The 25739-nt window shown below is 40.8% G+C and overlaps 1 protein-coding gene across 1 annotated transcript in view; it reads right to left on the reverse strand.

The window, feature by feature from the left end:
- Positions 1-410: 410 nt before the first annotated feature.
- Positions 411-25739, reverse strand: part of LOC142049378 (Golgi phosphoprotein 3-like) — a 38624-nt gene continuing 13295 nt past the window's right edge. The window contains exons 2-4 of the mRNA XM_075077044.1: positions 12928-13059; positions 6753-6867; positions 411-1439 (exon numbers count right to left, since the gene is read on the reverse strand). Of these exons, the coding sequence (XP_074933145.1) occupies positions 1015-1439; positions 6753-6867; positions 12928-13059 (672 nt within the window). The 3' untranslated portion in view covers positions 411-1014. The remainder of the gene's footprint in view (positions 1440-6752; positions 6868-12927; positions 13060-25739) is intronic.

Consider the following 25739-nt stretch of genomic DNA (forward strand, 5'->3'; position numbering starts at 1 on the left):
AAGAACTGTACTGGTTGCAAGCCTCTTCCATACAGAAGGAAAAAAAAAAACCCTGATGATAAAAAGTGGTCTCTCTCTCTATACACTAATTAGGCAAAGGCAGTGCATAGACTGAGAATACCTGGATGGCAAACTCTGTAGACACTGGAAACAACAGCTTTCACATACATGCTCTTTATAGGAGGCCTTTCTTTCCATCAAATAGCAATGGCTGATAGCAAATAAGGGGCACCAGATGTACAGCTAAGTAGATCTTGCAAAATACTAAGATGGGGTAGTTAATATACAATTTGAACTATATATACAATATAATGTATCCCGTCCCAAAACTGGTTTATGAAACAATCGGACCTTTTTACACTAGCCTTACGACTCAGCTATCATTCTAATGAAAACATAAGTACACAAGAGACTTGCATGAAAAGTAAAATTTATGGGGCATTTTACAGGAACTATCGACAAAGCTGCTTAACGGCATTTCTGCTTTTAAAGTCATTTTGTTAGATATAATTGAAACAACATTTGTGTATAAAATGTCCTGACAGACACTTCAACATGGAGTTTTGGTGATTTTAAAAGGCCTTTTGTCATTCTGTTGTGAATTGTACTGCAGAAGTATTAATGCATACACACATCTGTGTCAGCTGAGACTAGTGATCCAACTGCATGCACATTTCCTCCTTGAGGTACTTTCCATGTTAAACCACTTCAATAACAGTAAGATGAAAAGTAGATTAAACGAAGTATTTCAGATAACTCAAACTGAATAGGAAATAGAATGCCAATATGGCAGTAAAACCTTTTTCTGTTGTTTTTAAACAGGAAGGTCTCTTGTACCAGCAGAATCCTGTATACAGATACAGAGAAGGAGGGAACACACCACTTATAATTCCCATTAAACAAGAGTTGATTCATCATGTGAGAAGGTACAAATTACAGAAAACATGAATAGTCAACAGAAGAAAAACAACTGGTTTACATGAAATTAGAGCGAACACTTCAGTCTGAACGCAGTTACTTTGTGAAAGCTGCTACAACAGCCCACAGAACCTCATTTGTGTTGGCTTTCATACATTCAACCTCAGGGTCTAAATCCAGAAGCTGCCGCACTCTCTTTGTGGCTAAATCATACTGCTCATCCAAAAGGGGAGCAAAAGCGTTCTCCAGAACATCTGAAGCATGGGCTAAATAAACAAGAGCCAGCAAGCGCTTGTCCATGCGGTGAGGGTCATTCACCCATTTGTCAAGAACTGCTTCTTGAACCTTCTTGATGAGGCGCTGTTTGATATTGTTGTTGGTGAGAGGGTGCGTAGTCATGTCAAAAAGAAGGAAGTTCTGTTTCTCTGTTGTTAGTACACCTTTTTCCACTAGATTCTTAGCTAACCGTTCACGGACATTTCGCAATTGGTAGTGCAACTTCAATGGGTTCCATGTTTCACCTAAAAAAAAAACAAGTAAAAAAGCCAGGAGTCAGGCAAAGTTTAAGCTGTACTATTAGTGATTCGCTCCCCTACTGCAGAATGAGCTGTCAAATTCATATAGCTGACTATTACACTAAGATATTGTGCTCATGTCAGCATTTCTCTGATCTCTGACCTACCCAAATATATGCATAGAGACAGAGACCACAAGAGCCTCTTTAAGGAGCTTTGGTGTACATTTAAAGTTTGGACAAAATACTAGCTAAGCCATGTCTTGATTAGGGACATGACAAATAAGCGCTCTTGTACTGAAGGAGGGAAGAAAAAAAAAAAACCACAAACCCCACAAAAGAAAAAAACACCCCAACCCCCCCCCCCAAAAAAAAACCCCACCACACAGTCATGAAGAAAGAGTTAATAAAAATAAAAAAAGCATCTCCTCCAATCTTGTCTGTCTACTTCCAGCCTTTTATCAATTCAGAAGCTGGAAGAAGTGTCATTGCCATTTTTTCTGCCACAGAGACAAGCTAATGCCCCCTTCATTTCTCTATTTCTTCAGGTTTACATTCTTCTCTCCCTTCCTGCCCCCTTCCAGATGAAACAGTGACACCCAGGCACGTGTAGGGCAAGGGCTTTGATGTTTCTATAAAAATTATTTCTAATTTTTTTTTGTTAAGGCAGGAGAACTGGGCACTTCAGAGTGTGTGTGTGCACGCGCGTGCTTAGAGGAGGGAATTTTAAAAGAGCAAAATCAGCATCAAGAACTACTGAGAAAGCCAAACTTGCTAAGCACTGAGAAATCCATCTTTGCTTAAGAGTTTACTTAATAAGCTAAAATTTTAGGTCCTAAGTATTTATCACAAGTATTAAAATCTCCTCCTGATATAAAAGAACCTATGCATTTTAAGAGGCAAGGGAAGAAACAGCATAAAGTATTTCTTACACAGATGGGGTTTTTCCCATAAATGATGAGAGAATTTGTATATCAGAAAGCTTTTTAAAAAAATCATTGGTTAATGAATAATAATAATAATACACAGATTACTTTAAGGTTTCTCCCATTGTGATGGAAGGTGACGTACACTGTATCCAAGTAACAGACAAGTAAACAAATGAGGTAACACCAACTGCATAGTGAAAGGTAGAAAACCCACCCAGGCCTGAACTCCACAAGTCCCTGTAGGAATCACATTTTCATTGAATGTGATTCCCCAGCTTGACCATGAATGAAGCTATAACACACACACATATAAAGTAATTTCCTAGATGTTTCTAAATTTGTTAGGTGGATATGGCTATATGATAATAAAAATCAGTACTGTGGTGACACCTTGTGACCAATCTCCTCAATTACACAGGCACTTGCTTGTTCACACACAGACAGATGTTTGTTACATCTACAGGAAGACCTGACATTTTGATCTAAACTTCTGTATTCCCTATACTTGCTTCCCTTAGAAGCTATCTTATAAACAAGATCAGCCTGGCAAACATTGCCTTAAGTGTACATATAAATATTTCTATGATAGCTTTGAACACTAACTTCAAGCAGCATTCTTTGCATCACTGATAATTATGGATATAGTAGCTATTTTCCAGGACCAGGCCCTAAAGAAAAATTCCAAAAGAGTTTATCAAAAACCCAAAACAAAACACCAAACTATTTTTCTTCAAAGGGCAGTTCTCCAAACCATGGGAAATGCAAAGAACCCTAATACCATCCAAGAACTAGTAATTAAATACCCATGTGTAAGTAAAAATGATTGATTTAAGTCTCAGTCACAATGACGATAACGATCTTCCCAGAGCCAAAGCTTATCAGGGTCAGGAAAACCTTAGCTTAGCTCAAGGAAAATCTACATTGTTCATTCATTAGTTGGCCTTTTTTGAATCAGTACTAACTTGATGTGCTCCACACTGAGAGAGAAAATAAAATGTCAGCACAAATTATGTATTCGGGACAAAAAAAATTGAACTGTTTTTGCAGGATGCAAAAGTGAAGGGGAGCTGAGCAAGAACTGAACTGCAAGGCTACCCAGCAGCCATGCCCCCTACTGACAAGGGCTGCTTTGTTCTCCTCTCTCCCCCCTCTGCCTGACAGTCAAGGAGCAACAGGGGAGGGACAGCAAGGGCACCTATGAACTGTATGTGAGTATGCAAGGAAGGCTGCTTCAGGTGGTGCGGGATGAACAGGAAGAACATAACAAAAACAAGGAGGCAGAGAAAGCTAGAGAGATTTTGCTCATTTTTGTAACTCTTACTTGTCTGTTGTTACAAGTAAAAAATAGATTTAGATAGTCAACTTCAAGTCTCATTACCTGCTACCTCCCAAGGTCATATTGTTGACAGAACAGTAGGGGTTTTTTCCTGCACTGTTTGCACAACTAAGTACACTTCTGATCTACTCCAGGGAAGCTGCATTTTGTGTGTTTTTTTTTATAAAAACAGACAAACATTAGTGATTAATTTTGGCTACAGAAAAAAGGAAAAAAAACCCAAAGAAACAAAAAAAGCCAATAAAAGCACTACATTTTAAAAGATGGTCACTGTTAATTTCCGTTTAATTTATGCAGCTGGAGAAAACAAACATTGGCAGGTATATGAAAAGTGTTAAATGCAATTGTAAAGATGAAATCTAACTGACTTTTTTTTTTTTTTTGCAACAATATATTACCTTTACAGGAAGAGATGTGTGCAAAGGACTCATCTTGAAGACTTTGTTTTGAACAACTAGAACTATCTAATATTTGAAAAATATTTGTTAAACTTCTCCAGTGAATGAAAATATTGAAAGAACTCCTGACTCTATTATTTCTTTATGATTAATGGCCAAATCACCGTCAATTTTTACATCTGAACAGTGAGCTCCTATGCTGGTTTTGGCTGGGATAGAGTTAATATTCTTCACAGTAGTTAGTAAGGGGCTATGTTTTAGATTTGTGCTGAAAACAGTGGTGATAACACAGGGGTGTTTTCGTTACTGCTGAGCAGGGCTTACACAGAGTCATGGCCTTTTCTGCTTCTCACCCCACTCCACCAGCAAGTAGACTCTGCCAGGTGCACAAGGATGTGGGAGGGGACACAGCCAGGACGCCTGACCCCAACTGACCAAAGGGATATTCCATACCATATGACATCATGCTCAGCATATAAAGCTGGGGGAAGAAGAAATAGTAAGAAGGGGATGTTTGGAGTGATGGTGTTTGTCTTCCCAAGTAACCGTTACGCGTGATGGAGCCCTGCTTTCCTGGAGATGGCTGAACACCTGCCTGCCCATGGGAAGTAGTGAATGAATTCCTCGGTTTGCTTTGCTTCCGCGCACAGCTTTTGCTTTACCTATTAAACTGTATCAAGCCACGAGTTTTCTCTCTTTTACCCTTATGATTCTCTCTCCCATCCCACTGTGGGGGGAGCGAGCGAGTGGCTGTGTGGGGCTTAGCTGGCAGCTGGGGTTAAACCATGACAGGTCCTTATCTCCTTTCTGTATCAAAAGATCTGAATACTGAATCCATATGGCTAGACTCCAAACTTCCACTAACCCTCATTTCCAATTACAGAGAAAGGCAGTCCTGGTTAACAGGGGAGGTCCCAGACAAATGGAGGCTTGCCAATGTGATGCCCATCTACAAGAAGGGCCAGAAGGAAGATCCTGGGAACTACAGGCCTTTCAGCCTGACCTCAGTACCGGGGAAGATTATGGAGCGATACATCTTGAGCGAGCTCACTAGGCAAGTGCAGGACAACCAGGGGATCAGGCCCAGCCAGCATAGCTTTGTGAAAGGCAGGTCCTGCCTGACCAACCTGACCTCCTTCTATGCCCAGGTGACCCGCCTGGTGGATGAGGGAAAGGCTGTGGCTGTTATCTAAACCTGGACTTTAGCAAAGCCTTTGCCACTGTCTCCCACAGCATCCTCCTAGAGAAGCTGGCAGCTCATGGCTTGGAGGGGTGTACTCTTCGCTGGGTAAAAAACTGTCTGAATGGCCAAGCCCAGAGAGCTGTGGTGAACGGAGCTAAATCCAGCTGGTGGCCAGTCACAAGCAGTGTCCCCCAGGGCTCAGTTTTGGGGCCAGTCTTGTTTAATATCTTTATTAATGATCTGGATGAATAACCAGCACCCTCAGTAAATTTGCAGATGACACCAAGTTGGGTGGGAGTGTTGATCTGCTCAAGGATAGGAAGGCTCTACAGAGGGGCCTGGACAGGCTGGATCAATGGGCCAAGGCCAATTGTATGAGGTTCAACAAGGCCAAGTGCCAGGTCCTGCACTTGGGTCATAACAACCCCATGCAATGCTACAGGCTTGGGGAAGAGTGGCTGGAAAGCTGCCCAGTGCAGAAGGACCTGGGGGTGCTGGTTGACAGCCAGCTGAACATGAGCCAGCAGTGTGCCCAGGTGGTCCAGAAGGCCAACAGCATCCTGGCTTGTATCAGGAATAATGTGGCCAGCAGAAGCAGGGAAGTGATTGTGCCCCTGTACTCACCACTGGTGAGGCCGCACCTCGAGTACTATGTTCAGTTTTGGGCCCCTCACTACAAGGAGGACATTGGGTTGCTGGAGTGTGTCCAGAGAAGGGCAATGAAGCTGGTGAAGGGTCTGGAGAGCAGGTCTTATGAGGAGAGGTTGAGGGAGCTGGGGTTGTTTAGTCTGGAGAAGAGGAGGCTGAGGAGAGACCTCATCGCTCTCTACAACTACCTGAAAGGAGGGTGTAGTGAGGTGGGTGTTGGTCTCTTCTCCCAAGTTACTAGCGATAGGATGAGAGGAAATGGCTTCAAGCTGCATCAGGGGAGGTTTAGATTGGATATTAGGAAAAATGTCTTTACTGAAAGAGTGGTCAGGCATTGGAACAGGCTGCCCAGAGAGGTGGTGGAGTCACCATCCCTGGAGGTGTTCAAAAAACATGTAGATGTGGCACTTCAGGGCGTGGTTTAGGAGGCATGGTAGTTTGGGGTTGACGGTTAGACTTGATGATCTTAGAATTATTAAGGTTGGAAAAGACCTCTATCTAAAGATTCTATGATATTCTATGTAAAGTTATCCCTCCAGGGCACAGTCCTGATCAACTTCAGAGCCAGTGGAAGACCCCTCTTCCAAAGAGTAGAGATGTCCTCTGACACTTCGATCTAGATCCTTTCTGTACCAAGTTAAGTCAAAAGCAACAGTTAGTTATATTTGATTAAAGGCTACAATCAACAGGAGACTACTCTAGAGGACAGACTAATTATACTGTAAGATTTTTTTGGGGAGAAAGTATGCAAAAAAGTTTATCTCTAGTGATGCCAGATAATTAGCTTTATTTGGGGGGAAGCAAATACATTATGTTCAAGGCTTACCACTAAGCAGTTCAATCCAATTTTGTACTGTTTCAGGAGGTTGGGTCTCTTTTATGTGTTTCAGAGCTTCATCAAGCAGAACATCCCCTGTAGGAGCATCTGACTTGAAAATCACCTAGGACAGAATAAAGTGCAGTCAGTATTTTGACTTAATTCATATATCATAAACATCCAACAATAAAACCTGGAAAAATCTACCTGTTATCAGAACCAAGGAAAATTTTAAGGAGTGAGGAATCTTCTCTAAGAATATGCAAGTTTAAAAAATACCTAGTTGTTAAAAAAAAAAAACAAACCTATCTAGGGTTTTAATTACAAAGCTACATTAAGACTTAAGTTCTCTATAACCTAAATTAACCTTAATTGACTAAAACTATAGTTTTAGTAACAGGCTTAATACCTAATTTTTTAAGGGATTAATCCACTAACCTAGCCAGGTCCTTTGCTTCCTCCCCAAAATAAAGTATACTACAGTGTTAAATTGCTCTCTGATGGCAGTCAATTTTACTGCTTCAAGTCAATTTATTCAGAATACTGCATTAAACAACTAGGTCATGTGAAACTGAGAAATCAATTAGAAAGTGAAAAAGCAGGAAAACTGGTTTTCTTCTTCCATATACTGATGGATAAAAGTAGGTTCAAAACAACATCTATAAGTTTTACAGCTCTGAAGAACATGTTGACCAGCAACACACTGTTCCATTCACTAACAGTTAAAATACACATATTAGGCAAAATATGTACATACCAATAAAAACCTTAATATACAATAATAAATGCAATATCACATAAGTTTGTTATTTAATAACTTCTAAAATTATTTGAGTTCTTCTCCCAAGAGAGAACAGGAGAAAAAAAAAAAACAAACCACAAAACCAAAAACCAACCAAAAGCATTCACAGTAACATACTCAAATTCTTAAATTTTATTAACTGCTTGTTTACCAGTATAAGTAGTTATATAAGCCATATAAATACCTTTTTTCCTAGTTGGAAAAACAAGAGCACCAAACTAAAACATACAGATTTAACTAGCCCAAATCATTATGTTTGAATAAAAACAAAACAACAACAAAATTCTATCTTTCTTTAGAAAAAGAATTACTACTGTTTCAAAGCTATTTATGAAAATAATTATTAAATCTGGCAATTTAAATAATTTTACAAGTTAGCACTTTAGAAGCAGCAGGTAACAAGATAACATGCAATTGACAGAAAAACTAACACATCAAAACAATCCCACATGTACAAGAGAAGCAGCAGGAGAAAGATCTTATTTTTAGTAAAGCTTCATGGTAGTCAGAAAGGTGTCCTGGAAAAGCTTTAAGTGTCCTATTGAAATATATCCCAAGTTCAGTTCTGTTCCATAGTTCTAATAATCCTTACTACAAACCATAGAGGAGTACAATACATTTTCATAGGGTCCTGTAGATGACACTGAAATGAGTTGCAATGGTAAGACAGCTTCAATACTGGCAAGATGATCCCAAACTGGAGATGTGTACAAAGTCAATGAGATGAAATTTAAAAAAAATGCAAATTAATATAGTCAGGATGAGAAAACAGACAACATATAAGATATAATAAATTAATATATAGTTCAGAATGGTAGAAAAACCATCTAGTAATTCTAGTTGTGTTTTTAAGCTGCTAGATTATGGCTATTAATATCCACCCTTCATATATTCCTTTAATAATTAGCCTAAACCCACCCAATTTATTGATCTTTACTTCTTATTAAAAATGATGTTCCAGCGGTATTTTAGGTTCTTTGATGTGTCCCATATGATTTGTTCCACAGTAACCTTAGTTACACTGGATCACTCCAGCCTGCTGCAGTTGGTAACCATCTCTAACTCACTCATACGCACTAACTACTCATAACTACTCACCATCTCACTTTAACAGGTAAGATGTGAAGTCATCTTTTTGACCTAGTTTATTAAAACAAACACCTCCCTGAAGAGATATATCCCACGCTTAAAGGCATTTTTTAAGTAAGATTTTTTTTAAAAAAAAGTTTAGAAAACTGTTCTTGCTTATTTAGGGTTAAGATACCTTTTTCTACCACTGCAAAGAAGTTTAAGAAGCTAGTCTGAATATAATCCACCATGACAGTATGAGCCATAGCATAGACTCTCCCATTCAACTCAGTCAGGGCTCCATAAGCTCATGGGAAGCCACAATACACAGCGATTTTGTTTCCAAGTTTACTGTTCTTTGCAGCCAGGCATGCAGCACTGTTTCTTCACTGTTTCACAACCAAGGACGACTATAAAGCCCTGGGGGAGCAACTGAAAAATATCGGTGCCCAAATCATCTCCTCTTCTATTTTACCAGTTAGAGAAAAATGGGCAGCCGATAACAGACGAAAAATGCAAATCAACTCTTGGCTATGTGGCTGGTGCCATCACAAGGGTTTTGGCTTTTATGACAATGGGACTTTCCCCAGGAACCATAGCCTGTTAGGGAGGGATAGAATCCCCCTGTCTAGAAGGGGCAAGGGAATCTTTGGCAGCAAGCTGGCCAACTTGATGAGGCGGATTACAAACTGAAGGACTCAGGGGGTGGGGTTCAAAGTGGCAATGCTAATGCCATCACATCCAACAGGGGAATAAGCCAGGCCAACTGGAGCAGCAACAAAGTTGCCATAGCTGCCTCACAAGATGACAATCAGGAGATCAACCACCTCAAGGGCTCGCATGGCTATAGTGGGTCCTCGTACACCCCTCCAGGGAAACCTGCATGCTCAAGTACCTCTCTGAAATGCCTGTACACCAATGCATGCAGCATGGGGGAACTAAAGGTCTGTGTGCGGTCACAGGGCCACGATCTCATTGCAATTACAGAGACATGGCAGGATAGCTCACATGACTGGAATGTGGTCATGGATGGCTACAGGCTTTTTAGGAAACACAGGCCAGCAAGGTGAGGTGGGGGAGTTGCTCTTTGTGTGAGGGAGCAACTGGAATGCATTGAGCTCTGCCTTGGAGCAGAGGAAGGACAAGTTGAAAGCTTGTGGGTAAAAATTAAGGGGCAAGCAAATATGGGTGACACCGTCGTGGGTGTTTGCTACAGGCCACCTGATCAGGAAGAGGAAGTTGATGAGGCCTTCTACAGACAGCTGGAAGTAGCCTCACAATCGCAGGTCCTGGTTCTCATGGGGGACTTCAACCACCCTGATATTTGCTGGAAAAGCAACACAGTGAGGCGTGCGCAATCCAGGAGGTTCCTGCAGAGCATTGAGGATAACTTTTTGACACAGGTGGTGCAGGAGCCAACGAGGCGAGATGTGCTGCTGGACCTTATACTAACAAACAAAGAAGGTCTGGTTGAGGATGTGAGGGTTGGGTGTAGCCTTGGCTGCAGTGACCATGAAATAGTCGAGTTCATGATCCTGTGTGGTAGAAGCAAGGCAACAAGTAGGATTACAACCCTGGACTTCAGGAGAACTACCTTTGGCTTCTTCAAAGACCTGCTTGGAGGAATCCCATGGGTTAGGGCTCTAGAAGGTAAGGGGGTTCGAGAGAGCTCAATGACAGGACAAGGGGCAATGGGCACAAGTTGGAACACAGGAAGTGAATATGAGGAAAAACTTCTTTACTGTGAGGGTGACAGAGCAGTGGAACAGGCTGCCCAGAGAGGTTGTGGAGTCTCCTTCCCTGGAAACATTCAAAACCCACCTGGACGCAGTCCTGTGTCCCCTGCTCTAGGTGTGCCTGCTCAAGAAGAGGGGTTGGCCAAGATGATCTCCAGAGGTCCCTTCCAACCCCTACCATTCTGTGATACTGAGAAGTCCTTGTCTGCCGGTTTCTCAATCTCATTTTTATCTCTGTGGCACTCAAGCATGGATTTAATGCGTTTTGATCACTTCTGAAGCTGTGTCTTAGAAACTGCAAAAAGCAATCAGCAAAGATCCACCTGATTTAACATTTGAAGTGGAAATCGTTGTAGCTAGCATTCTTTTAAGTCAGCTGTGCGACCAAGGCCACTGTTAGCTGGTTATAAATCCATACTACTGTCCAAAGAACTAGTTCTATCCTCTTCCTGTTCTCACCTTATTGCTTGTGCCAGTAGTCTCACTTGTGCCCCACCTGATGACAAGATCAATGAAGTGATTCAAATAAAAACTGAACTGATCAAAGAAGTGAATTACTTTTCAGCCAGAGTGGTTACCTGACAAGGCTGCACAAACACTAGTAACAACCCAAGAGAGACTCCAATAATAAGCCTCTTTGCAAAGAGGACTACCCTTCTCAGCTACAGCACAGGCTGAAGTGACTGAAGCCTAAACTCCTCCCTTCAGACCACAGCTTGAAGATACAGGGTTTTGAGTCGCAAATCAAAGCTTTAGTTTTAATGAGATTTTACCTTTCCACAGAGTCCCAGAATGGAGCAGGGGCAGGGAGGGAGAAGGGCTAGCCTGAGGGGCAGAAATTATATAAAAATGGAACTGCCACTGAAACTCCACCTCACTGAATCACAACCTTGGATGCAACTAGACAGCTCATTCCACTCACTAAGCATAGTACTTAATTCACAGAGAAAGCTGAGGGCAAGGGGAGCAAAGCCTGCAAAAGGGAGACAAGGGGGACACTTGGTAGAGTTGAGACAATTAAATCTAGCAAACATAGAAATGAGACTGAAATTTAGTGTTAATGCAAGACTTCAAACAAGGTATAAAACAACACAAGTCATTCATGAGAAGGATTTCTAAATTGAGAGGTAGGGCAAGTGGAGAAGAAACATCATATATATCAGTAGTTAGGGATTTTATTTGCAAGAAATTCCTTAAGCAGAAATCAATCTTCATTTGAATTTTATATTAAGCCTTTTTCATAGAACCCTCCCCCGCCTGCAAAAAGAAATCTCTCAATTGCCTTACAACAGCAGAAAGAACAAAGCATTTAATATTGGGTAGCTCTTAGCTCTCCTTAAACAATGGGGAAAAAATAAAAATTGAAACAAACACACCAACCCACCCCCAAAAATCATGTGATAAAAAAAGGAAAACAATAATTTTGCTTGTATTCTTTATTGAAGATATGCACAGGTTATTTTTCCATTTTCCTAAAAAGACACAGTTAAAATTTCAGTTAGATAGAGCTGACAAGGTTTGCGTAGAATGAAAATAACTGCTAAAGAACATTCCTGAATGCCTAAGGAGCCAAAAGCTTTGAAGGAAAAAAAGAATTGTGCAAACTAATCAATACTGAATATGCTTAAATGAAGCTAGAAGTAGTAGGAGCTGTTTGTCTGAACAGAGGTTTGATTCTTCAGAAGAGGAGGAAGCTAGAAGATTGGGGAATTTGTAAGCTTTCCTTTAAAAAAATTTAGCAAGGGATAATATTGACAGGTAAATGTGCCATAAAAGAGAACTTATTTGTGATGGATAGACAACATTTGACCGTGTTTTCAATAAGCTTATTTTACAAGTATCCTCTAATGCTGATGAAGTAAAAATTCTTCAGTGTGACTTTGCACATTTTGTACTAAGGAAAAAAATCCAGTGGCAAAAGTAATAAATTAAGGCACCTCAAATCTTCAGCCTAATTCAATAAAAAACCTTAAAAATTTGCCCATGTTAAAGATCAGCGAGAACAACAAATTTAATGCACCAGTCACATGCTTAAACTAGATACAGCTTTGTGTTCAGGGGCCCAAGGTACAAGGATTATTTCCTTCCCATGCGTTGCAAGCACTAACTGCAACACTCTGTACACCAGAATTAAACTGGTGACTTGCAGGATACATCCGGTAGGCTGTCAGTTAGCCATCCCTCTCAGCCCCAGCCCACATCTCACCAACACTGCAAAATCCAGTTCCTTCAGCAGATTACAACTGGTGCTACTGGCTCTCAGCAGCGACTGCTGCCACTGCACCCTGGCCTGAGCCACTGCCAACTGTTTGTGCAAGGTTCCCAGCAGCAGCAGGAACACATCAAGAGAACAAACAGGAGCAGAGAACAAGTACAGAAGATTTTACAAGGCACTTCAGCTCACTATTTAAACTCTTTAGGTAATAACTCTCTGTATCTAACTTAAGTCACTACTCAGAATCCCTATCCCTGTATAAAGAAAAAAAAGGTCTTTTTCTTACAACCAGTTGTAATTTATAGCTACTGTATTGTCTGAAGCATGATACAAAAGTAAATGGGACCATTTTCCTCCACTTACCTTTCTTGTTAATAGACTTTTGCGTCTCATTCCACAAGCCTCTAACTGAAGACGCCCTCGCAATGCCAATTCGATTAACATACAGCCACGCAATCCTGAGGAGATGCAATCATTCCAGAATGATGTATAGCCCTGTGAAGAATGAAAGACAGTAAGGTATTTCCATCTCCACTCGAAAGCAAATAGAAAAAGAGGCTTACTGCATTCTCTAAGCAGTTCTCTGGCCCTCATATACTTCTGAAGTAGTATCACTAGTCAACTACCATTCCTGTATTGAAAACATGAAAGAGAAGATAGACTCATCCCCTATTAGTTTTGACACTTAGTCTCTGCTCTTTGAAAAGCAGGGAAACTTCAGGAAAGTGATACAAAACAAAACAGCAAGATATCAAGAAATGCGAGATATAAAGTGTAGTTTATATATAGTCAAAATAAACTTAAAAATGTACTAAGACATCAAACATTTGGCATTACCAACAGGCTTATTTGAGTTTCCTGAGAAATATGAACATGATTTTACATCCATAAACAATATGGCACTGATGAAGTAATAATAACCTGAAAAAAAAATCAATATTACGTAAATATGGAGTATACTGGAAATTAAAGTCCAAACACAAATGTGGCAATCGGCACAAACCACAGAACAGATTTTTCAGCTTGAATATAGCAAACCAAAAGACAAAAGTTTTCAAATATTTGGATCAGCTATTATTTTGCCATTTAAATCCTTTGAAAACATATATTTCTAAAACTTGTTGCATATTGTTCTTATACAGACTGCAAAACTGCAAGCCACATTTATTCTATGAACTACACCACATCTACCATGCTTTTTCATCTATATTTCTACATTGACTGTCTGCTTAAATGGCAGAACAGAATATTTGACCCAAATAATTTACTCAATATCTAGAAATACATGTATTGACTTTGGTACTCCATTGCTCAACAATTATGACACCTGCCCCCCCCAAAAACAACTCTTATAAAAAGGATTCTATTTTAATTACAGAGTAACCAACAGTTAAATATTAAAAAAACATGCAAGAACAGTATCTAAGACAAAACAAAATAATTCTGAGAAATTATTTGTCTTTTGAGAAATGACTGAGGAAACACTTGCTATGATCCAGAAAGACCCTACAGAACTGCTCTAGTGACGCATCTCAAAACATTCACTTTGGGATTCTTTAGAGAAAAGTACAGGAAACAAGAAAAAAAAAAAAGAGAACGCCCCCTTTCATAAAATTTATCCTAACCAGCAACAAAGATTAGCTTAAAGCAAGAGCAATACAATTTTATTCTATTTGCAAATAAAAGCTGCCAATGTATAGAGATATCAGATGCATACATCTGAAGTCTGCTAAACACACAAACCAGTCACTAACACATGTCATTAAATACAGATTTCTAGGAACATGAAAATATTTCTTTCCATTTAGCACCTAGCTATTTTCAAGAGCTGTATTATATAGGTGAACAATACTTCCAAAAAGTCTACAAAAGCTCTGAATCTCTAGAAAGTAATTACTGAAATATGTCACAGACATTTATTTTAAAGTCCATAAATATAAGGTCGGAAAGGCGTGAGAAGTTATCTAATCAGCCTTCTACTCGGAGCTGATACTTTGCGAGTATCAGCTACTCTCATAAGTCAGCCATTCTGTAAATTAAGATTTTGGTTGGCACCAGACATTTCTTTGCCAAAAAACATGCAGGATAAGGTGCAGTATTTACTTGATGAAAAACAAACAATCAAACAAAAACATAACCAAAAAACACCCCCCAAAAAAACCAACAAAAAAGATGACTCCTACATTCTACTATTTTTAGTCAAATAGCCTCTTTACATAAAATTAATTTTTGAAATCAGACAACACATGCAAACTAAAAATCTATTGGACAAACTTACAGCTGTGGCATGATAAATATACACTTCTTTCTACTTACAAAAAGTGTTATATTATGATGCAAACAATTCAAGCACTAGAAATTTCTTCACTTGTTTAGTAATGAAAACTGAATTTATTTTTAAAGTGAGTCTTTTTCAATGAAGTGACATTAACTACAACACTCCCAGCAGCAATTACCAGATGTAAACTCCTCTGCTCCAGCAGTTTTTCAACATATATGGCCTCAGGTTGTGGGTTGTAGAGAAATACAGGATCATAGCATAATTCAGGTTGGAAGGGACCACAGGAGATATCTAGTGCAACCTCCTGCTCAAAGCAGGTTCAGCTATGAAGTCAGATGAAGTTGCTCAGGGTTCTATCCAGTCAAGTCCTGAAAACCTCCAAGGATAGAGACTGCACAACCATCTAAGAGTTTTTAATCAAGTGATCCTGAAAGTCAGTCCAAAAAGATTATGGTCTTCATAAATGGAACTGATTGCTCTAGTGGGCTAGATGACATTAAAGTCATAGAACATATACTGCTTCACCTTCTGGTTTGGGTCTTTTGGTGAATTTTTTTCCCAGGCTCAGGAGTTTGCAGGTGATCCATAAGAGAAGGAACACCATATTTCAATATACAGGGATTATACTGCTATTAAACAGTGAGGAAAAAGATATTTTATAAGAGCGTCATCCTGAACATTTTTCAATCCATTAAATTGATCTTTCCAGATAGTTCAGGCAGATAGACTGATCGTTTTTGGCACTTACTGCAAAGACCTCAGGCAACTGAAGAAACCTTCACAGAAGGTCAGTTTAGCACACAACAGTCTAACTAAATCATCCTTTAAATTAACTCAAGCTTCCTGGTGTACCTGAAACTGAGTAGACGCAGACATTTATCTTCAACATTGCAAACAGCTCCTTGGCACCTACTTTAAATGGCATACAGCATAACTAGAAAAAGGTGCACAAAAGAGAAACAATAATGCTCAGCATTATAGAACTACTGCCTATTAAAGAGGCCATAGATGGACAGTGAAGAAAAGGGATAGAGAGAACAACAACATACATAGAGGGAGAATAGCAATATAGAATAATGTATTATTTGCACAGGAAACAATTATTTTTTTCTTTTTCCACAGAGAAGAACTAGAAGGTGGTAAATAAAGCTAGCTCACAGGTTGGAAAAGTCAAAGGCCAACTTCTTTTCTGTTTCTATTCAACTGTTTTTATAGGAAGGCAAAAGTTTTAAAAAAACCAAACACACACCACAAACACCTCTTTTTTTTTTAAAAAAAAAAAAAAAAGACTTAAATTCATAGGAGATTGATAATGAAGTCTGACAGACAGCAGTGGATCTGTAAGCCACACATGGCCTGGGAAGCCCCCAACCAGTTGAAGTCAGTGTACGCTGGAGGAATAGTCAATTCCATGTTCCCTGAACATGGCCTGACCATCGCTGGTTACAGAACAAGGATTTGGTTTGAACTTTTATCACTGTTCTCATTATATTCCAAATAGCTAACAGTCTAAAACACTTAGATTGAAGATCAAAGATTACTATTTATAGATGCAAGTCATTCTACTATTTAATGCTCTTAAATAGCACTAGCTTTCTCACAAACACACCACCAAATATTTTTGCTTTATCTGTCCTCCTACAAGTCTTTTATAATTTTATAAACATCCTAACTCAATGAAATACTTATTTCATTAGAGTTGCTAAGCAGCGGGGGGGGAAGGAAAAAACCAGTTTTACAAGGCAGGGAATTATTTTTATCTGACAGCAATCACACTAGAATAGCACTTTAAGCTATGAATAGCTGACAAGACAAAATTTTAAATCTACATTGATTCAAAGATCAAAAGAATGTTTACAACTGTCATGTTTATTTACAAAGACAGCACAAAAGCATTTTTTGTCAGAGCTGACCTAGAAATTTTAAAGTAAAAACTAGTTTTGCTAGACAAGCATAAAGGGAGATGAAAATAAAGTTTATAGCAGAAACTTGTTACCATATTAACTTTGAAAGCTCAGACTTTCCACTCAGGTATGACAAAGCACAGAGCTAAGACTAAGATCCTCTTTCTACTTAAAGAATAAGTTATCCAAAACCCCTGTTCATTAGACCATTTCTCTCCCACCACCTCTTGTAGCATTTATTCACTTTCTCTTCTTTGCATGCCCCTTACCCAATTCCCAAGCTCTCACATCTTCCTGTTCAGTTATCCATTAATCACTTGAAACTCTCACTTATTAAATATTGTCCATCTCCTAACAATGGCCCTGTGCCTCAGTGTTACCCAACCTACCTTATCTTCCACTCCCTGCTTTTACCTTGCCTCTTCAGCTGCACTTCCCCACAATCAATCTGTGACACACTCTCTCCTACTGCAGCCTCCTTCCCCACCTCATCTTACCATGATATGTAATACAAACTTTTCACTTCCAGGTTCATAAAGATCTGAATTTCTGTGACCGTCATGGATTTCCTTAGACTTGTTCACAAAATGGTGCGGACAAGATAACAAAGTATGTACACTATATATGGTGAACAGCCATCTTATTCTTGTCTCTGCTCCAAGGCCGGGGGGGAAGGCCACATGATTATATTAGCATACAAACAAGCAAGCCTTACTGATATGCTGGGTCTAGTTTTGCCCAGCAAAGTGCAAGTTCTTGCAGCTTCGTCCTACTTACTGTAGGAATACCCCAGCTCAGATCTACATACAAAACAGCATAAACATATACCAGGACCCAGCCTCCTACAGATGCTGGCATGCAGAGTGCAACAGGAGGCAGGGTTCATACACATAGCCCGCAGGAAAGGAAGGGACAGGGAAGAGACTCCGAGTGGAAGTGCCCTACCAATGTCCCTTAAAACTTCAATTTACATTGTTCCCTAACAACATCATTTCCCAGTTTGCCTCCAAGATCCCTGACTCTCAAACTTCACAAAGCTGTACTTAAAATGGAATAGGGTCCCAGGACTCCCCTTTTCCTGACAAGGGGAGGAGGAGGGGCAGGCACTGATCTCTTTTTTCTGGTGACCAATGACAGGACCCAAGGGAATGGCAGGAAGATGTGCCGGGGAGGTTTAGGTTGGATATTAGGAAAAGGTTCTTCACCCAGAGGGTGGTGGAGCACTGGAACAGGCTCCCCAGGGAGGTAGTCACGGCACCAAGCCTGACGCTATTCAAGAAGCACCTGGACAATGCCCTCAGAGATATGGTGTAAATTTGGGCTTGTCCTGTGCAGGGACAGGAGTTGGACTTGATGATCTTTGTGGGTCCCTTCCAACACAGGACATTCTATGATTCTATGACTTGCAAAAAAGTGTTTTAAAGATTGCCAGAAATTATGAGAACTCCTGCATAGACAAAGAACTGATGTCACTCAACAGCTCAAACACTATCACACCAGCTGTGAAAAATCTAGTGAGATCATCTGTTTATGCTATAATAAAGCCACAGCAAACTATAGAGGGAAAACACGTACACGTTAGCTCTGACAACACCATAGCATTCTGAATTTGCTGGCTATTCAAATATTTTGTTGAATCACTCAGTACTAAGTACTACAGAATAAGAGCTATTGCAAAAGTATTAAAGTACACTTCTACAGATCACATTGATTTCCAGTTTTTCAAAACACTCAAAATTTAAAATTTTGGATATTTAAAATTCATAAGTTAATGAAGAGTTTTCATAAGTCAAAGATCATTCGTAAAAATTTTTTTTTTTAAAGACAGATAAGACACCACTTTCTCCACCTCTAATCCCAAAAGGTACTGCAGTAATGACCACTATAATTTACTAAGTACGTAAACAATCAGAATGAGAATATTCTAACATGACCAGACTACGTGAAGGTATTTGGCAAGGATCAGAGCCAAGTATGTTAGCAATTTCTACACAGTCGATGCTGCTTTAAGAACTTGCATGAAACTTCAAAATCATCTCACTTAAGCATAAAACAGCCAACCTTCATGGAGCAGTAATTCAGCTACCTCTTACATTGTTCTACTCGGCTTCCAGGCAATTGTCAAGCCAGTTCTATTTAAAAAAAAAAAGTTTAGTATTTTCTTCTTGTGGTTCAGCCCCAGCCAGCAACTAAACACCACACAGCCGCTCGCTCACTCCCCCCACCCCTGTGGGATGGGGGAGAGAATCAGAAGGGCCAAAGTAAGAAAACTCATGGATTGAGAAAAGAACAGCTTAAAATAAAACAACAATAACAATAATAATAGTAGTAATATAATGAAAAAGAAAATAACAAGAGAGAGATATGAAACTTCGGGAGGAGGGAAAAAAAAACCCAAACAACAAGTGATGCAACTGCTCACCACCCACCGACCGATGCCACTGGTCCCCAAGCCGCAACTGTCGCCCTCCCCCGGCCAGCTCCTCCCAGTTAACATACTGGGCATGATGTCACATAATATGGACTATCCCTTTGGCCAGTTTTAATCTGCTCTTTTAGCTGTGCCCCCTCCCCTCCTGGCTTCTTGTGTACCCGGCAGAGCATGGGAAGTTGGAAAAGTCCTTGACTAGTATAAGCACTACCTAGCAACAACCAAAACCTCGGTGTGTTATCAACATTGTTTTCATACTAAGTCCAAAGCACAGCACTATGCTAGCTGCAGTGAAGAAAAGTAACTCTGTCCCAGCTAAAACCCTGACATTTCTCTATCCCAAGTACAAATTAAAGCCACCCAGCAGTAGCAGTGCAAAAACTAACATTAAATTGCAGATGCCATTTCACATTTATAGTCATTACACACTTCAAAATCTTGAGAAAGTCTCTTTAATGGATTACAGAGCAAAGGTTAAAAAAAAATTTCTTCCTTCATAAAAATGAGGACAAAACTCTCACTTATGAGGCCATGTAATGTTTTACTTCAGAATACTTACTTTGTTTTACCCATAAGAATCATAGAAAGGTTTGGGTTGGAAAGGACCTTTAGAGGCGATCTAGTCCAATCCCCCTGCAGTGAGCAGGGATATCTTCAACTAGATCAGGTTGCTCAGAGCATCATCCAACCTGACCTTGAATATTTCCAGGGACTGGGCATGTACCACGTCTCTGGGCAACCTGTTCCAGTGTTTCACCACTCTCATTGTAAAAAAATTTTTCATTATATCCAGTCTAAATCTGCCCTCCTTTAGTTTAAAGCCATTACCCCTTGTCCTGTCACAAGGACTGCTTGCTGACCTAAAGAGGTTGTCCCCATCCTTCCTATAAACCCCCTTTAAGTACCGGAAGGCCACAATAAAGTCTCCCCGCAGCCTTCTCTTCTCCAGCCTGAACAACCCCAACTCTCTCAGCCTTTCTTCACAGGAGAGGTGCTCCAGCACGTGGATCATTTTTGTGGCCCTCCTCTGGACCCACTCCAACAGGTCCATGTCCTTCTTGTACTGAGGACCCCAGAGCTGAACACAGTACTCCAGGTGGGGTCTCACCAGAGCAGAGTAGAGGGGCAGAATCACCTCCCTCGATCTGCTGGCCATGCTTATTTTGATGCGGGCCAGGATATGGTTGGCCTTCTGGGCTGCAAGCGCACATTGTTGGCTCATGTCCAGCTTTTCATCCACCAGTAGCCCCAAGTCCTTCTCTGCAGGGCTGCTCTCAATCCCTTCATCCCCCAGCCTGTATTGATACTGGGGGTTGCCCCAACCCAGGTGCAGGTGCACTTGGCCTTGTTGAGTTTCATGAGGTTAACATTAGTCTACTTCTTGAGGTTATCTAGGTCCCTCTGGATGACATCCTGCCCTTCTGGTGTGTCAACTGCATCACTTCGCTTGGTGTTATCTGCAAACTTGCTATGGGTGCGCTCAATCCCACTATGTCATTGATGAAGATATTAAACAGTAATGGTCACAGTACAGACCCCTGAGGGACACCACTCCAGTTACTAAAAATCTCTTCCCACTACAGAAATATACATTCTCTCTCTAATTTTCAGTTAACTCCTGTTAGGAGAGTAGAAGTTCTACTATACCTAGCACGGACCAGAAAAGGGTGGGAAAGAGTGAACAATCCATGAAAATATCTGTTTCAAAAGAAAGGAAAAGAAACACTTTCAGAGTTCCAGCACTGAGGCTTCAATATACACACATGGTAATAAAAAAAATGATGTGTTTAACTTACTTTGTTAAGGCCATCTGTTTACAGAACCTTCTACAGTATGCCATAATAGACTGTGGCTGTCAATGCATTTCCTGATCTAACCCAGTGAGTCTCAAGCTATTATAGATTACTTTACCGACCACAGAACCATGGCAAATAGAAATCAGCTTTGTAAGTCTTTCAAAAAAGCATCATAAAGCCATGTAATAGTATGTGAAGATAACTGAGGTTTACAATAGCCTGCTCAACATAAAAGAAAATTAAATATTTATTTATTTTAGCAACAGCAGGCCCCTCAGGCCCATCCTCAGATCCACACAGACTCATATTCAGAATTAGAGGTCAGTGTTAGGTCAAAGTCTTGGCCCTCAGACTCAATTTACATTTATGAAGAACCACAACAGCAGAGGTCCTCTGAGATAACGCATGTAACACTGCCCAGTCTATACTTCTCTTTCTAAATGCCTTTTCATTTTACATTCAGACTTAATAGTACTTAAACCCTCACCTAGCACCCTCTGCTTAAAAGCAAAACAAAAGATCTATTGTAACCAAACTGAAATAAACCAAAGGGGAACCTTCTGAAGGAGAAACATCACCAGAGTTAACCAAAACCCTGAATTCCTGGTTCTCAGGAAAATCCAAATTCTTCTTTTATGAAAGACACTGTCCTGGTTTCAGCTGGGATAGAGTTAATTTTCTTCATATTACCTAGTATGGGGCTATGTTTTGGATTTGTTCTGGAGACAGTGGTGATAATGCAGAGATGTCTTAGTTGTTGCTAAGTAGTGCTTACACTAGTCAAGGACTTCCCATGCTCTGCCAGGTGCACAAGCAGCTGGGAGGGGGCACAGCCAGGACAGCTTACCCAAACTGACCAACGGGATATTCCATACCATATGACATCATGCTCAGTATATAAAGCTGGGGGAAGAAGGAGGGGACGTTCGGAGTTATGGTGTTTGTCTTCCCAAGTAACCGTTACGCATGATGGAGCCCTGCTTTCCTGGAGACAGCTGAACAGGTACCTGCCTGACGATGGGAAGTAGTGAATGAATTCCTTGTTTTGCTTTTGCTTTGCTTCCACTCGCAGCTTTTGCTTTACCTATTAAACTGTCTTTATCTCAACCCATGAGTTTCCTCACTTTTACCCTTCTGATTCTCTCCCCCATCCCACCAGGGGGGAGTGAGCGAGCAGCTGCATGGTGTTTAGTTGCTGACTGGTGCTACACCATGACAGACGCAAACAAAAATACTTCAAAACTTCGTAAAGAATGCAATTTCTGAAACTTCATTTAGAGACAGTAGAAATAAGATGTTGTTTTAACCCTTCTTAGCCATGGTAGCCCTATCAGAAGGGGAGCTGGCCAACCTTGAAAGTAACAGAAAGCCAAGACAGACAACAATTACAGCTCCTGAGGAGTCTGAAAGTCCTAGCTCTGAGTCAATATATCTGACAGTCTATCAAGAAGACATGAAACCCCTAACTTCAGGGTTTCTCAGCTAGGAAGTACAACCTAGGTTAGAGAAAGCTTTCACTTCAGCAAACAGTAAATTCTCAATTTACAGGTAGCCTGTTCTCCATTAGAAGAATATTTCAGAAGAAAAATTTCAGCCAGCTCTACTTGGATGCTGAAAGACAGGAAAAACTAGACTTCTTGAACTCTGCTGGAGTTTGCTATTACTCCTGCATGGATCACATTCAAATACTGTGTCAGTGGTAGCAATATAAAAGCTCTGAGACATAAAACTATTGTTTTGTTTATACATAACTATCTAGCTTTCCCAAACAATGGTTTCTTCCTTGCCATCTATTCTTTCTGATATATGGCAGACTATTTCTATGGTATGTTCTCAGAAAACACAGATGACAAACATACTGGAAAATATTCTGTGCCTGCTGGCATCATGGTAAACTACTGAGGGCAATTATCTCCAGGTCTCATTAATCACCCTCACAAAATTTACATGCCAGCATAATAAAAATACAACTTAGAGACCTGTAAAACATACAAGGTTCAGTTCTACTTTTAAGATGAAAATGACAAGAAAGAGTTGTCAACAGATGTATAGCCTGAGATGGACTAACGCACGCAAATATGGAATTCGGAAGAACTTTGAAAGTCAGTTTAAGTCATTTGTAGAGTTAGGTGAAGCAAACTGAGTAGTCTGCTGGTATAAGTGATATGTGTGAGGCTGATTTTCATGTTGCATAGCACAATTGGCAAAGAGCCTGCTTACTTCTGACATTTACATAGCATATGTCATGAAGTGAGAATACCTGAATGCTTGCTTTGAGTAGTTATCTCAATACTGAGAAAACGACTCATGTTTTATATATAAATAAATTCAGGTATCTTTTCTTAGAGGTACTTAAAGTGGCAGAGAGAAACACCGGGGGGGAAAGCAGGAAAAGAAAATGAAGACAAAATGACATCCCAGTGTTTAATTACTTTCACAGCATAAGCATCTCTCTTGAACCACTGCTTTCTGCATACCACTTCAACTATTCTTCCTTCAAGAGGCTAATTTCAGTTTTACTGACCTTTCAAATCAATGCCACAGCATATCATTTTAATCATGCAAAAAATCATGTATCTTGAGAAGGTACGTCCTCCCCCATGTCTTCATTTTTAGCCATTTGAGGGCTAAAACCGAGAATGCAGTCCAACAAAGCATGAACTGCTGCTGAAAACAAAGTATTTATTTTTTCACCCCATCGCAGCACGTTGCTGCTATCTCTCTTGATGTCACAGTAGCATTTGTGCAGTCAACTAGATGAGAACATGGCCTGTCTGAAAACTAATGATCAGTCTCTTCACCTGATTCACTGAGAAGATGAACAAATAGCAGAGGCAGCATGGAAAAGGGAGGTAACATGGCTGGGACAGATAGCAAAAGGCAAGAGCATCAGCATCCCCTTCAGTGATAACCCACACTTCAATGGAAAAAACTTATTTCAAAACTTGAATAGTTTTCACAACCTGAATAGTTACAGTTAGAACTATTCAGTTAGTCTTTGGGATAAAAAGCTCAAAAACCAAATTTTAAAAAAATCATACGTTATTGGGCTACCTATGCTGAAGCCATTCATGAGCACAATCTGCTCAGAAAACACAAAGGACATAATGCTTAAGGTATCATTAGAGGGGGAGGGGGATATAGCCAGGCCCACTAGAAAGAACCCTAGGGGTGGTGTGCCAGGGTTGGGGGTGAAACCAATAGCCCAGCTCAAGTGCATCTACACCAATGCACACAGCATGGGTAAAAACAGGAGGAGCTGGAAGCCATCGTGCAGAGGGATATCTATGATTTAGTTGCCATCACAGAGACATGGTGAGATGACTCTTATGACTGGAGTGCTGCAGTGGATGTCTATAAGCTCTTCAGAAGGGATAGGCAAGGAAGGAGAGGCAGTGTGACCCTGTATATTAGGGAGTGCTTCGACTGCATAGAGCTTAGCAATTGTGATGATATGGTTGAGTGCTTATGGGTAAGGATGAGGGGGAAGACCAACAAGGCAGATATCCTGCTGGGAATCTGTTATAGACCACCCAACCAGGATGAAGAGGTAGATGAAGTGTTCTACAAGCAGCTGGAGGAAGTATCACAATTGGTTGCCCTTGTTCTAGTGGGGGACTTCAATTTACCAGATGTCTGCTGGAAATACAACACAGCAGAGAAGAAACAGTCTAGGACATTCCTGGAGTGTGTGGAAGACAACTTCCTCACAGAGCCTACCAGGGGAGGTGCCTCGCTTGACCGCTTGTTCACAAACAGAGAAGGACTGGTGGGAGATGTGGTGGTCGGAGGCTGTCTTGGGCTTAGCGACCAGGATATGATTGAGTTCTCAATCCTTGGTGAAGTAAGAAGGCGGGGGGGGTGGGGGGTGGGGGTGGGGTGGTGTGTGTCAGCAGAACCACTACCACAGACTTGCGGAGGGCAGACTTTGGCCTGTTCAGGGCACTGGTTGGGAGAGTCCCTTGGGAGGAAGTCCTGAAGGGCAAAGGAGTCCAGGAAGACTGGGCTTTCTTCAAGAAGGAAGTCTTAAAGGCACAGTAGCAGGCTGTCCTCAAGTTCCACAAGACAAACCGGCGGGGAAGACAACCGGCCTGGCTGAACAGGGAGCTTTTGCTGGCACTCAGGAAAAAAAAGGAGTGTTTACCACAATTGGAAGAAGGGGCAGGCAACTCAGGAAGAGTAGAGAGACCTTGTTAGGTCTTCCAGACAGAAAATTAGGCAAGCAAAAGCCCAGCTAGAACTCAATGTGGCCACTGTTGTAAGGGATAACAAAAATGTTTTTACAAATACGTTAACAACAAAAAGAGAAGCAAAGAGAATCTCCATCCTCTACTGGACACGGAGGGAAACATTGCCACCAAGGATGAGGAGAAAGCTGGATCAATGGGCCAAGGCCAATTGTATGAGGTTCAACAAGGCCAAGTGCCAGGTCCTGCACTTTGGTCACAACAAATCCATGCAACACTACAGGCTTGGGGAAGAGTGGCTGGAAAGCTGCCCAGTGCAGAAGGACCTGGGGGTGCTGGTTGACAGCCAGCTGAACATGAGCCAGCAGTGTGCCCAGGTGGCCAAGGCAGCCAACGACATCCTGGCTTGTATCAGGAATATTGTGGCCAGCAGGAGTAGGGAAGTGATCATGCCCCTATACTCACCACTGGTGAGGCCACACCTCAAATACTGTGTTCAGTTTTGGGCCCCTCGCTACAAGGAGGACATTGGGTTGCTGGAGCGTGTCCAAAGAAGGGCAACAAAGCTGGTGAAGG

This window comes from Phalacrocorax aristotelis, chromosome W, assembly GCF_949628215.1.
Source record: "Phalacrocorax aristotelis chromosome W, bGulAri2.1, whole genome shotgun sequence".
Taxonomy (NCBI): domain Eukaryota; kingdom Metazoa; phylum Chordata; class Aves; order Suliformes; family Phalacrocoracidae; genus Phalacrocorax; species Phalacrocorax aristotelis.